We start from the raw sequence: 13,384 nt of genomic DNA on the forward strand, positions 1-13,384 counted from the left end.
TAATGTATGGCTTGACTATATATGTCTTTTCTGTACAAAGTAAATAAGGTAAATAAACACGTAGTGAAGACTTGACCTATGTAACTTTAGCAGTTTGTATATATAATTGAATATGTTCTGAAGTTCAATTGATGCTTTCAAACACCCAAAGTTGATTGTATTTTCAATGAACATCGAAAGACTCACCTGGGTCACCAATGCATAAAGTGGAAGTGTGATGTAGCTACATAGAAGCTGCACAACAACCATGGGCACATAAACAATCGAATGTAGTCCTTATCAGATGCGAAATATGGTTATTGTCAATATTCTCCTTATACAGACTGGATCTGCATGAGAATAAGCTAGTACTAAACCAGAGCAGCAATAATGAAGCTATAAAAATGAAAAGGAAAGAACAAATATAAATTTATAGCCTGTTTTATTGGAATGAGCTTTGTTTACATTTAGGCAAGATAAAGTTCTTTGATAACTTAAAAAACAAACAACCACAACACTCTATCTGTTTAGACAATAAACATAATTACCCAATCATAATTCTAATTATGGTGATATCAAGCCTCTCATGGAAACATGATTTCAGGCCAATCTCATACTACAAACATATAAAGTCAAACATAAATATGATGTAGGGATGCATAGAATTGAACCAATTTAGCTAGATAAACTGAAATTGATCTAGGGTACCTGAGACTACAAATTTTACCATCGTTACCATAGTAAATCCTATGATTATATAAACAAGAATTTATCCTTCATTGAATGAACATAGTGCTTATCCATATCCACAAGAAGAAAGCAAGCTGGAAAGAATTCTGCAGAACATAAGTTAACCATTAAGCAATTAGTATTCCATAAATACTCAGTGAATAGGATTTAGAAATACAATTTGTTAATTGGATAAAGAAAAGGATAAGTTGAGGGCGATTGAACCGAAATGTTTATTTGTTGGTTGCACAGATGGGGTTCCTTTAACTACAACATGCCTCCCTTGAATTTCTAAGGCCAAATATGTTATTATAACTTGTAGCTTTGCTCCAACCAACAAAATTTATCTGTATATTTTGGAGATAAAATGACATAAAACCAAAGAATTCAATCAAAAAATTGTCATGACTATTAACTCCCATTATCAATAATTCAGTGTCATATTAGTCCAAGATTTTGGTGCACTTACAACTAAGTGAACTAAATAGGGCCAAAAGAATGAATACCACCCTACTCACAGAAATAAATCCAACCAAAAAGAGGGTGTTACCTTAAACAACAACAGAAACTCCTTTTAAGAATATGCAGATTGAAGTCATTGGTAGCAGAGATAGAGTGTTGAAGAATTACCATAAACATTGAGAAGCAAAAAGATTACAACAAAATCCCATAATGGAGGACTGTAGATAATGCAGTGAAGGTTGCGCATTAGGTAAAAATCAAGAGGAGGTTTTCAGAATAACTAGAGGGATGACAAAGCAAAGCTTTCTTGGAAGACCAAAACTTTTGCTAACAAAGGAATCTTCACTAACCTGATTCCAACAACCATCTTGAAGTCATCATCCAATGATCTCTTGATATATTTATGAAAATTAAACTTGCTAGTTGGATGAAGGTGAGCTTGTACAGTTCAAAGAAATAGATGCTTTAGTACAAATCAGGTTTGCTACATGAATGATATGGGGATAGAAACAACCAAAGATGAAATAGTAAAGATAATATTAAAATACAAGGTCTTACAATTATGAAGCCATGGTGCAAGGTCAAGTAATCAATTTTAGTTACTGACAAGTGTCGAAAGAAGCATAATTCAAATTCGAACTTGGTAACTATGGTTTATATATGTGTATGTTAACATTATGCCTAACATCCTAAGCAAGCAAATGCATTATAAAGTAAGTGTTAGGATGTTATTAGTATTTACATGACATTTAATCTATATGGCAGTTCGAGTTAATAATGAAATAAAGAAAAATAAAGGAGATAAAAGAAAATATATTGCTCTTTATTATTTTTAAATTAAAAAAGACATGATTTAATTATATTATATATTTATTTATTTTTGGAATATTGTGTTATAATTCTTCGAGAGTTAAAGTTTTTGTTATTTAAATTGCTAAATTGCATTTTTAAATGCAAAATGAACTCAACACTAAAATTAGTAGGATACCTAGAATGTATAGATTACATAACCCAACTCTGTAATTCCAACAAATCCTTAACTTTAAAAAGAATTGAGAACATGCCCCGAAAAAAACAGAAAAAAGGAAAAAGGACCACTATTACAAAAATCTTAATCTTATTGTTTTATGTTCCCACCTTTTTCTCATATTGTAAGTTTTAATTATGTAAATTGCATTTATTAATAAATAAATTGATTCTAGCTCGTGAAAAAATCATGAGACATAGGAATTATACATGCTACAACAACTCAAATATATCATCTAAGACATTCCCACACAATTTCACAACAAAATTAACAAGAAAATATCATAAATTTAAATTTAATGAATATCAAGGCCAATCTACGATTTTCAAATGAAAAAACTAGTTCAAATTACCATAAACTTAAATACAATGAAGACCAATATCAACTTATGAAGCTAAGAGGTGAATAATGTGAGGGAGTTGTGTAATTAATTTTATATTTAAAAAGTCAATATTGGCTATAATTAAAAAAAACATGAATATATATATATATATAGTTAGTTAGTTAGTTAGTTAGTTAGTTAGTTTTAATTAAAAGCATCATTAATTTGACTTTCATTGTTGATATTATAGTTCATTATGAAGATGGTCACCTGGTTTCTTGTTGATATTTCTACCTTCCATAATGAAAATGTGATTCTTTAGATGCTTAAAAAGAAAATATTAAAAAAAAATTTCACTCTCAAACATTCCTAGGTACATATTATGTAACATAATTTTATATCAATTTTTAATAGAGATAAACTAAAAAAAAAAACTTATGTTTTCAATTTTCACTATGAAAAAAATACGTAATTATTTAGTGTTTAAAAAATGTTATAATGTAGTAGGAGTTGAGCTCAAGCACTAGAGGCATATAATGTATTTTTGGAAGTGGCGAGTTAATATCTCTAGAGACATACTCTACTGGGTGAAAAGTATAAAAAAAATTGTATAAACAATTTCTATTATTTGTATAAATCTGATAGAGGTATATTTAGTAACAAGAGCAAAAGTCTCCTCATAGTCAACTCATTTTTAATGGGAGAACCTTCTAGCCACAAACCAAGCTTTGTAGTTTTCTATGTTGCTATCTACTACATGGTTAACCATGTAAAACAACCTAGAGTCAAACACTGACTTCCTCACTAGTCTAGGCACTATCTCCTACCCATCATTCTTTAGGAGAAGATGTATTCCTCCATCATGGCATTTTGCAGTACTTGCTTCCTTACTACCTCTTTGTTACTAGAAGGTTTTGTTTCAATGATGGAAGGCATCAGTGCAACATAACTAGGGAACTTTTTAGGAGGGTGGCTTACTTGCAAGGAAGTAGTTGGAGTGTTGGAAAAATCACCGCACCTCTATAGAATCCGTAATTTCCACCCTGGGGATCCTAGTTAGTGGGTTGTAACATTTACCACTACCTGTGGGTTTTGGTGTAACGGCAAACCTCCACATGGTATCAGAGCTTGGACCCAGGTTCGATTCCCCCGAGTTGCGTTTGAGGGGGGATGTTGGAAAAATCACCGCACCTCTATAGAATCCACAGAGCATTGAGTGCATCTTTATTGGATACCCTGATGGTGTGAAGGGATACCGGCTCCTGATTTCCTCTACGGACAAGCTCATCATTGAGCGAAGTGTCAAATTTTAGGAAAGTCTCTCGCATGCACCTCAATTGCTGCATGCAGACACCTTTTATCTACCTCATGTCTGAGATGATGACTCAGTACACTCAGATGAAAATACAGAGCATGTAGATGCCGAGGTAGAGCATGCAGATGCAGAGACAGAGTCTTCAGATACAAATCTAGTGCATGCATATGATGATCCACATCCAAGCCCAGATTGGGCTTCCAGCAGTGAATCATATTCCCCTATCATAAATCAGAGAACAAGGAGCTTACGTGAGATATATGCACAAGACCACCCAGCTACTAGAAATGGTCTTGTGGGGGATAATTCTGATCTGCAGAGGACTAGCTCAGAGTTTATTGAGCCTTCTCTTGCCCTCACTGCCACTGAACCATCGCCATCCTGGCATTGTCATTTGGTTCATTCTTCTGATCCACAGTCTTATGCTAAGGCTGCTGGGCATCCATCTTGGGAGTCCGCCATGGAGGAGGAGTATAACTCCCTCCTCGAGAACCAGACCTGGGATCTGGTCCCCCTTCCTTCAGGAAGGAAACTTGTCCGATGCAAATGGGTCTACAGGACCAAGAGTGCTGCAAATGGGCAAATCACTAGACTGAAAGCAAGGCTAGTAGCCAAAGGCTTCCAACAAGTGCATGGCATTGATTATGACAAGACCTTTGCTCCAGTAGCAAAGATGGATTCCATATGCCTTACACTTGCCATTACAGCTGCCCAGGGGTGGGAAGTACATCAGATGGATGTGAAGAATGCCTTTCTTCATGGAGACCTATCTGAGGAGATCTACATGGAGCAGCCACATGGTGTCATTCAGGATTCATCTTTGGTTTGCAGACTAAAGAAATCTCTCTACGGCATTAAGCAGGCCCCGAGAGCTTGGTATGCGAAGATGGATTCTTTTCTCTTATCACAAAACTTTGAAAGATGTAAGTCTGATCCGAATGTTTACATGCTCAGGACACATGATTCTCTTCTTATCTTAGTTTTGTATGTAGATGATCTCCTAATCACCAGCAGCTCGGCTTTAGCCATTGCTACAGTCAAGAGGGCCTTGCATGATAAGTTCTTGATGACGAAATGGGTCCATTACACTTCTTTCTTGGTCTTGAGATCAGCCAGGATGCCACAGGCATCAAACTTTCTCAGGCTAAGTATGCACGGGATCTCCTCGAGAGATTTCGCATGACTGACTGCAAGCCAGCACCGACTCCTTTTCTGTCTGGGGTCCGCCTTGAGCATGGAGGTGACACTCCATTAGTTGACAGCACTCTCTACCGACAGCTAGTGGGGAGATTATTGTACCTCACCCACTCTAGACCAGATCTCTCATATGCAGTAGGGGCAGTTTCCAGATACATGCAGGAGCCGCATGAGCTACACTGGAATGCTGCCAAGCGCATCCTCCGATATGTGTAGGGCACCATCACCTTCAGGATTCACTATGCAGCAGGCACTGCATTGAATCTCCTTGGCTTCACAGAGTCTGATTGGGTGGGAGACAGCATTGATCGCAAGTCCACCTCCGGATATTCACTCAGTTTAGGATCTGGCCCTATCTGTTGGTCGAGCAAGAAGCAGGCTTCTATTTCTCTCTCTTCAGCTGAGGCCGAGTACAGAGGAGTAGTCAACATCACCATTCAAGCTCTGTGGCTACAACACTTCCTCACTGAGTTGGGCATCTAGTTCCACCAGCCCATTGTCATCTGGTGTGACAACCAGAGCACTCTCAATTTTTGCAGGGATCCAGTACAATGGCAGCGGACGAAGCACATAGAGATCCAGATGCACTACATCAGAGACTTAGCACATGATCGGGTCATTGATTTGCAGTTCTATCCTTCAGCAGAATAGACTGCAAACATCTTCACCAAGACATTCACTGAGCAGAAGTTTCGCTCTCTGCGCGATCGTCTTGGTGTGAAGGACACAGTTGCTTAGCAACTGTCTTTTCTTCCTCTTTTCTTTTGATTACATTGTATTTTGAGGGGGGGTTTTCCCATGAGGTTTTCCCTCTTTCCTCAATTTTAGTACAAGTTGCACTGTATTTTGGGTGACCTTTGGCCTTAGTTGCCAGGGCCCATTTTCTATTTTTCCCCATAGTTGTGTTCAGGGGGGTGTTGGAACTACTACACACCTACCTGCGAACTCTTAGTTAGAGCATGGGACTACATGCAAGATTCCTTCTGCATGATTTACTCCTTGATTTTCTCCTTCTTTAACTCCACAACTGGTTAGTTCTTCTGCATGATTTACTCCTTGATTTTCTCCTTCTTTAACTCCGAAACTAGTTAGTTCTTCTGCATGATTTACTCTCTGATTTGCTCCTTCTTTCACTCCGCAATTGGCTAGTTCTCTCCGGAACTTGTTGTAGGTGTTGAGTCTTCTCATTGATCACCACTATGGTGCATTACCTTGGGATCTTCACCTAGTAATGCTATATCATGAGCATTGTAACTTATTTTCTAATGAATCATTCTTTTGTTCTTTCGATTTTCTTTTAGTGTTTTTGCTCTGCAAAGCTGTGTGTTCAACCTTTACTAGCTAGATTCATCTGTGCAGGTTTTCTAACACATTTACATGGTATCAGAGCTTGGACCCAGGTTCGATTCCCCCGAGATGCGTTTGAGGGGGGGTGTTGGAAAAATCACCACACCTCTATAGAATCCGTAATTTCCACCCTGGGGATCCTAGTTACTGGGTTGTAACGTTTACCACTACCTGCGGGTTTTGGTGTAACGGCAAACCTCCACATGGAGCACCAACTTACTCTGTTGCCTTTGGTAATGTCTAAATTAGCCATCTAGGCTTTCTAGTTGAACTTGAAGGTAAAGAGGCACCCCTTACACCTCCAAAAGCTTGCTGATCTAAATCTGCTTTTCATGATCTTTTTAATTTCTGCATATCTGTTTTTGGGATACCAAGCTCTTCTGCCTCCATGGGCACTATTGGAGGTTCTTGAGACTTAGAGGACCATGCATTTTCTTCAAACTTGGTATCTCTGCAAACATCTACTTTATGTTGAGATGGAATGTATATTCTATAAGCTTTTGAGGTTTCACTCTAACCTACAAAGATGTCCTTCAAACTAGAAGGTTCTAACGTGGTCCTTTTCTCATCTGGAATATGAATGTAGATAGGACAACTGAAAAACTCAAAGATGTGTTACTTGAGGCTTCTGAATTCCTCCATTAATGTCATATCCTTCAAAATTCTATGAGGATACCTATTCAAAATATAGATAATGATAAGACATGTTTATACACAGAGACACATGAGCAGAACTAGATCATGAATCATGGATTTCACTGTTTTATGATAGATTTTTTCCTCCTCTTTGCAACCCCAATATACTAAGGATTGTAGGGAACTATCAATGTTTTCTTGATTCTTTCTTTCATGCAAAAGGTATCAAACTCCTTTGGAGTATACTCCTCACCAATGTCGGACCTTAACACCTTAATCTTTATACCTATTTGATTTTCTACAAGACCCTTAAACTCTTGAAACTTCTCAAAGTCCTCATCCTTGGTTTTCGTGAAGTAAGTCTATGACTTCCTAGAAGAATCATCAATAAAATATTTGTAGCAAATGTTACTTGATAAGGAAGTTGAGGACATGGGTCCACATACATTTGAGTGGATTGGGTCAGAAACCCCTCTTGACCTATGTTCACTACCTAGGAAAACATCCTTCACATGCTTGCCAAGTGCACAACCCTTGCACACCCCTTTCTTCTCAGCCTTGAAGATTGGCAATCCCCACACCATGTTCTGCAAGATTGTCAACATTTACTAGAGCAAGTGACCTAGTCTCTTTTGTCGAAGCTCACACAAGTTCTCACTATCATGCCCTAAAGTTCTTACATACAAAACATCAATAACTTAGTAAGATTAAGGATATCACTTGATGGATCTCACTCTTGCAATAGGATACGTGGCATCATCACCAAGTTCTACTAAAGGTACTCTTGTTAGAGGTGTATGTTTGCAGGCTCCACTGTCCACATACCAGTTGACATCAAACATGATGTTAGATGACGGGCATGAGACCATTGAGAAGTGTATCTCAAGAATGGAAGAAAGCTCATCCACTTGTGCTGATGCTTTTTCACTCCTTGCAAGTTGCTTATGGCGTTGTTGCTTGCCCTTCACCTTCTTTTGATGACATTGGAAGCAAAGTGCCCAAACTTTTGACACTTGAAGCACTTGATGTGGCTAAGTCCTTCTTTCCCTCATTACAAGAACCTGGCTTCTCTTTCTTCTCTCTTTAACCCTTCTTAGTTCCTCTTTTCTTGTTGCCCTTATTCATCTTACTAACGAGGACAAATTTTGCTCCCCTCAATACCTGCAATAGTATCAAGTATTGTCTCCTTCTAGTTGAAGTCATTCCATAGCCTGCTAAAAATGGAAAGTTTTTTGGCAAGATGTCATAGCCAAAAAGTTTCCAAAAAGAACAAAACCTATTTAATGCAATGGACATTAGGTACTAGCTCTTTACTCTTCACTTACTAATTTTGCATTTTCAATGAATCTATCTATATCACAATGCTTCTAGAATTTGTGCCTTAGGACTTTTTTTTTTGAAACATTTTACGCAAATGCTAATTAAGAAACATAGATACAAGCAAGCTCTCCCTTCCCACATTCTAAGATCAATTTTATAATTTTATTCACAAAAGCAAGCCGATATACGTGTTACTTATCCCATAATGTGCTTATTGTATGACGAGGCAAATGCCGATACACGTGTTGCTTATTTCATGATGCGTTTAATGTATGCTGAAGAAAATGCTGATATACGTGCTGCTTATCCCATGATGCGTTTAGTGGATGCAAAGGAAAATGCCGATATATGTGTTTCCCGTGATGTGTTTAGTGCATGCCGATGGAAATGCAAATACTGGATCATTATTTTCCAAGGAATTGTTTGGTTGGTTCTTTATGTTATAAGAAATAAATAACTGGGTATAAGCGGAGAAGAACCAGAGCAAGGTGTGGATAGAAGACGTGTATCGCTTAATGGCGGCCTCGCTTCCACCTATTTCTGGGAACGATTTGGAGAGATCCCTCCTGCAAGACTTCGAGAGAGCCCTTCTCCAAGAAACCTCGGAGACACTCGAGAAAGAGAGCCCTCCTTCGAGACGCCTCTGAGAGACTCGAGAAGAGAGCCGTCAAGGAACCCTATTTAAAGATTGCTGACGACGGTGGCTTCACCGTACGCGTGGACAACCCTGCCAACTTTGTGAATCTCATGACTCGGAAAGGGAAGCCGACGGAGAGACTGTTGCATCTGGATTTGGAGGACATGATAGAAGAAGGCAACAGGTGCTTCAGAGAACAAAATTGGGTCGCGGCAGTCGAGCATTACACGAAATGCATTGATGCCGCTCAGCTTCAGCTTAAGGAGAACCCCTCCAACTCCAATGGTGATAATCAGATCGTTAAGGGCCTTCTGCATGCTTATTCCAACAGGGCGGAGACGTGGTTGCAAATAAAAGAATTCAAGTTGGCGTTGGAGGATTCGAACGAGGCCCTTCGAATCGATGTCGGCCATCTCAAAGCGCTCTACAGGAAAGGCCGTGCTCTGCTCGGACTGAGGCATTACAAGGCGGCATGCGAATGTTTGAAGCAGGCGTACAGGACCAGCGCTGGGCAGACGGAAATAAAAGAGGCGCTAGGCCGGGCCATGACTTTGTATGCCCAGAGCCTGAATGGCAAGTATGACATCTCTGACTACTTACTCGGAGAATCTATGTCTTCTCCTCCCGAACTAGCCGAGTTCGTGGGCAATGTGGAGATCAAAATGACCGAAGACGGACGCGGTCGGGACTTTACGCTACCCTAAAAATAAGGAGCGGAGAGCTTTTGTTGGTGAGCAACGCTGTCGCAGTTACTTATAGGAGCACTTCTGCCACCATCGTAGGTAGGCAGAACGCGGTCAACACAGCGTCTCGAGAAGATATTGTCGCCATGGTGGTCTGTCAAGCCAGAAAATCACAGAGACTACTCCGCCAGCTTTATAGTTTACATGGTTCGTCCACGTCCACTAGCCTGGAGGTTCCAGCTATTGATCTGTTTAAGACGAAGGGCCAAGGAGAAGAAAATGAAAATTTGCCCCTGGATGATAAGCGTATTCGGGAGATTGTAATTTTGAACTCTTTTGGTGCAGGTAAAGAATTTAAGTTTATTTCAAAAGAGAAAACAGTTGAAACCATATTATTTCTGCAGGGAGATAATTTTAACGGTCTTTGGCTGCTGCCATCCTTCATTAACCATTCCTGCCTCCCGAACTCTTGCAAGTGGTTTGTAGGAAGCGCCATGTTTATTCATGCCTCCAAGCCCATCGAGAGAGGAGAAGAGATCACCACTCCTTACTTGGATCCCCTCCTTCCCTTCCTACAGTGCCAAGCCAGGTGCAAGTACTGGGGGTGCAAGTGCCGAAGATGCATTCTGGAGCACTCTCTGAGGACATCTCTGAAGCCTATAATTACTGCACGGTTTGAGAAAATGCATGACCAAGCAGAGGAGGAATTTATGGCTACAAGGTCTGGTCAACAACCTATCGATGTGGATCTTCTAGCATGCGCAGAATTCGCAGAGCTTGCTTTAGAGGCAGAGAGGTTCATTGGGAGATCCCAGCTATCTGAAGAAGAGAATAACTGGATTCGCGCATCTTTTATGTCTTCATACCTGGTAGGAGCACAGTCCAAACGCTTCGCACCCATCATCTTCAATAACTTCCATCCTTTAAAGCTTATGGTGGCCATTCAAAGCATTGATCCCTCGGACTTTCGAAATTTCAACCTGGCAATGTGGCTGCTGAAGAACTGTGAACCTTGTGCAGGGGATGAAAATGAAGCATTAATTAGGTAGTACGTGTCAGAGCAGGTGAGAGAGGCATGCATCAGTGTGTTTGGTAGACACTCTGAAGATGCTTTCCAAGCGCTTGTCCTCCATTATATAAACGAACAGGCTAAAGAAATTGTCCCTGTCGTCAAGTATGTACACGGACTATTGTAAGAGGACACCACCCTTTTCCCGGCTACTTCGGGTCATATTCGATTTGCAAGACGTTTGGCATAGGCGTATTTTGTTTGAAACGTTCAAAGTGATTAGTTAAATCGTGATATCCCTGTTATGCGACAAAGATAAGAGTTAAACTAAGGTTGAATACAATGCTCAAATGGCTTTCAAATTTTCTGTTCAGTGTTTAGCATTGATGCCCTGATTTGACATGGATAATTGTTTGGCATGGATGAACGCTAAATACAATGCTCAAATGGTTTTGAAATCTTCTGTTTGGTGTGTTTGGCATTGATGCCCTATTTTGACGTGGACAATTGTTTGGCATGGGTGAACGCTGGTATATTTTTATAGGCAGATGAAGGAATGTAAAGTGTAACTTTTAGTAGGTTAAATTATACATTTACGAAGCAGTATGGGTTGGACTTGGATTTGTGATATAGAGGTGGTTAATCTCTATGCAGTATTTAATGCTACTACATATCCTATTCTATATAGGATACGATAGAGTGGTAATATTTGTCTAACCCAGAAAACCCTTTGAGATTTTACCTCAAGTCTTCAATAGAGTGAAACATGATTCTTCATACATGAGGATTACACAAAGCAGAATTATTTCAAGAATCCTAAAACTCACCAAAACAAAGCACTTGTACAATTTGGAAAAAAAGCTTGTTAAAAAATTATGTTTTTTTCATCCATCTATACACACCCACACACAACTGCATCATCGTTGTGCCTTTTTCTCCCCTTTTTTGGTATAAGTAAGAATGCTAAGAAATTAATTGAAAAAAACAAAAAGAAGCATTCTTATTTTCTTTGATAAATTTGTGTACTATGTGTTTCTGTAATTCTAAAGCGATGTTTTATCTATAAATTTATAAATACTAGATAAGATATTTAAGCATCACGTAATGTATGGCTGGACTATATATGTCTTCTGTACAAAGTAAATAAGGTAAATAAACAGGTAGTGAAGACTTGACCTATGTAAATTTAGCAGTTTGTATTATATAATTGAATATGTTCTGAAGTTCAATTGATCCTTTCAAACACCCAAAGTTGATTGTATTTTCAATGAACATCGAAAGACTCACCTGGGTCACCAATGCATAAAGTGGAAGTGTGATGTAGCTACAAAGAAGCTGCACAACAACCATAGGCACATAACCGAATGTAATCCTTATCAGATGCAAAATATGGTTATTGTCAATATTCTCCTTATACAGACTGGATCTGCATGAGAATAAGCTAGTACTAAACCAAAGCAGCAATAATGAAGCTATAAAAATGAAAAGGAAAGAAAAAATCTAAATTTATAGCCTGTTTGATTGGAATGAGCAATAATGAAGCTATAAAAATGAAAAGGAAAGAACAAATCTAAATTTATAGCCTGTTTGATTGGAATGAGCTCTGTTTACATTTTAGGCAAGATAAAGTTCTTTGATAACTTAAAAATTAAACAACCATAACACTCTATATGTTTAGATAATAAACATATTTACCCAATCATAATTCTAATTATGGTGATATCAAGCCTCTCATGGAAACATGATTTCCGACAAGCTCATACTGCAAACATATAAAGTCAAACATAAATATGGTGTAGGGATGCAATAGAATTGAACCAATTTAGCTAGATAAACTGAAATTGATCTAGGGTACCTGAGACTACAACTTTTACCATCGTTACCATAGTAAATCCTATGATTCTATAAACAAGAATTTATCCTTCATTGAATGAACATAGTGCTTACCCATATCCACAAGGAGAAAGCAAGTTGGAAAGCATTCTGTAGAACATAAGTTAACCATTAAGCAATTGGTATTCCCATAAATATTCAGTGAATAGGATTTAGAAATACAATTTGTTAATTGAAATTTAGAATGCAAATCATTTTGATACCTGGAAAAGAGTGAAATGGATCAAGAAAAGGATAAGTTGAGGGCGATTGAACCAAAACAGTTTATTTGTTGGCTGCACAGTTGGGGTTCCTTTAACTACATCATGTCTCCCTTGAATTTCTAAGGGGGTTCCTTTAACTACAGCATGTCTCCCTTGAATTTCTAAGGCAAAATCTGTTATTATAACTTGTAGCTTTGCTCCAACCAACAAAATTATCTATATATTTTGGAGATAAAATGACATAAAACCCAAAGAATTCAATCAAAAAAATTGTCATGATTATTAACTCCCATTATCAATAATTCAGTGTCATATTAGTCCAAGATTTTTGTGCACTTACAACTAAGTGAACTAAACAGAGCCAAAAGAATGAATACCACCCTGCTCAAAGAAATAAATCCAACCAAAAAGAGGGTGTTACCTTAAACAAGAACAGAAACCCCTTTTAGGAATATGCAGATTGAAGCCATTGGAAGCAGAGATAGAATATTGAAGACTTACCATACACATTGAGAAGCAAAAAGATTACAGCAAAAGCCCACAATGGAGGACTATAGATAATGCAATGAAGGCTGCGGATTAAGTAAAAATCAAGAGGAGGTTTTCAAAATAACTAGGGGGATGA

General features: G+C 38.4%; 1 protein-coding gene across 1 annotated transcript; it reads left to right on the top strand.

Annotated features, from left to right (window-relative positions):
- The first annotated feature begins 9,800 nt into the window (after positions 1-9,800).
- Positions 9,801-10,703, top strand: LOC149196151 (uncharacterized). The gene has a single exon (XM_089408196.1). It carries the CDS (start codon positions 9,801-9,803, stop codon positions 10,701-10,703), a length of 903 nt encoding a protein of 300 aa, XP_089264322.1.
- Positions 10,704-13,384: the final 2,681 nt, after the last annotated feature.

This window comes from Pinus tabuliformis, chromosome 2_2 (genome assembly GCF_031772625.1).
Source record: "Pinus tabuliformis cultivar Carrire ecotype Pingquan chromosome 2_2, CPIR1, whole genome shotgun sequence".
NCBI lineage: Eukaryota > Viridiplantae > Streptophyta > Pinopsida > Pinales > Pinaceae > Pinus > Pinus tabuliformis.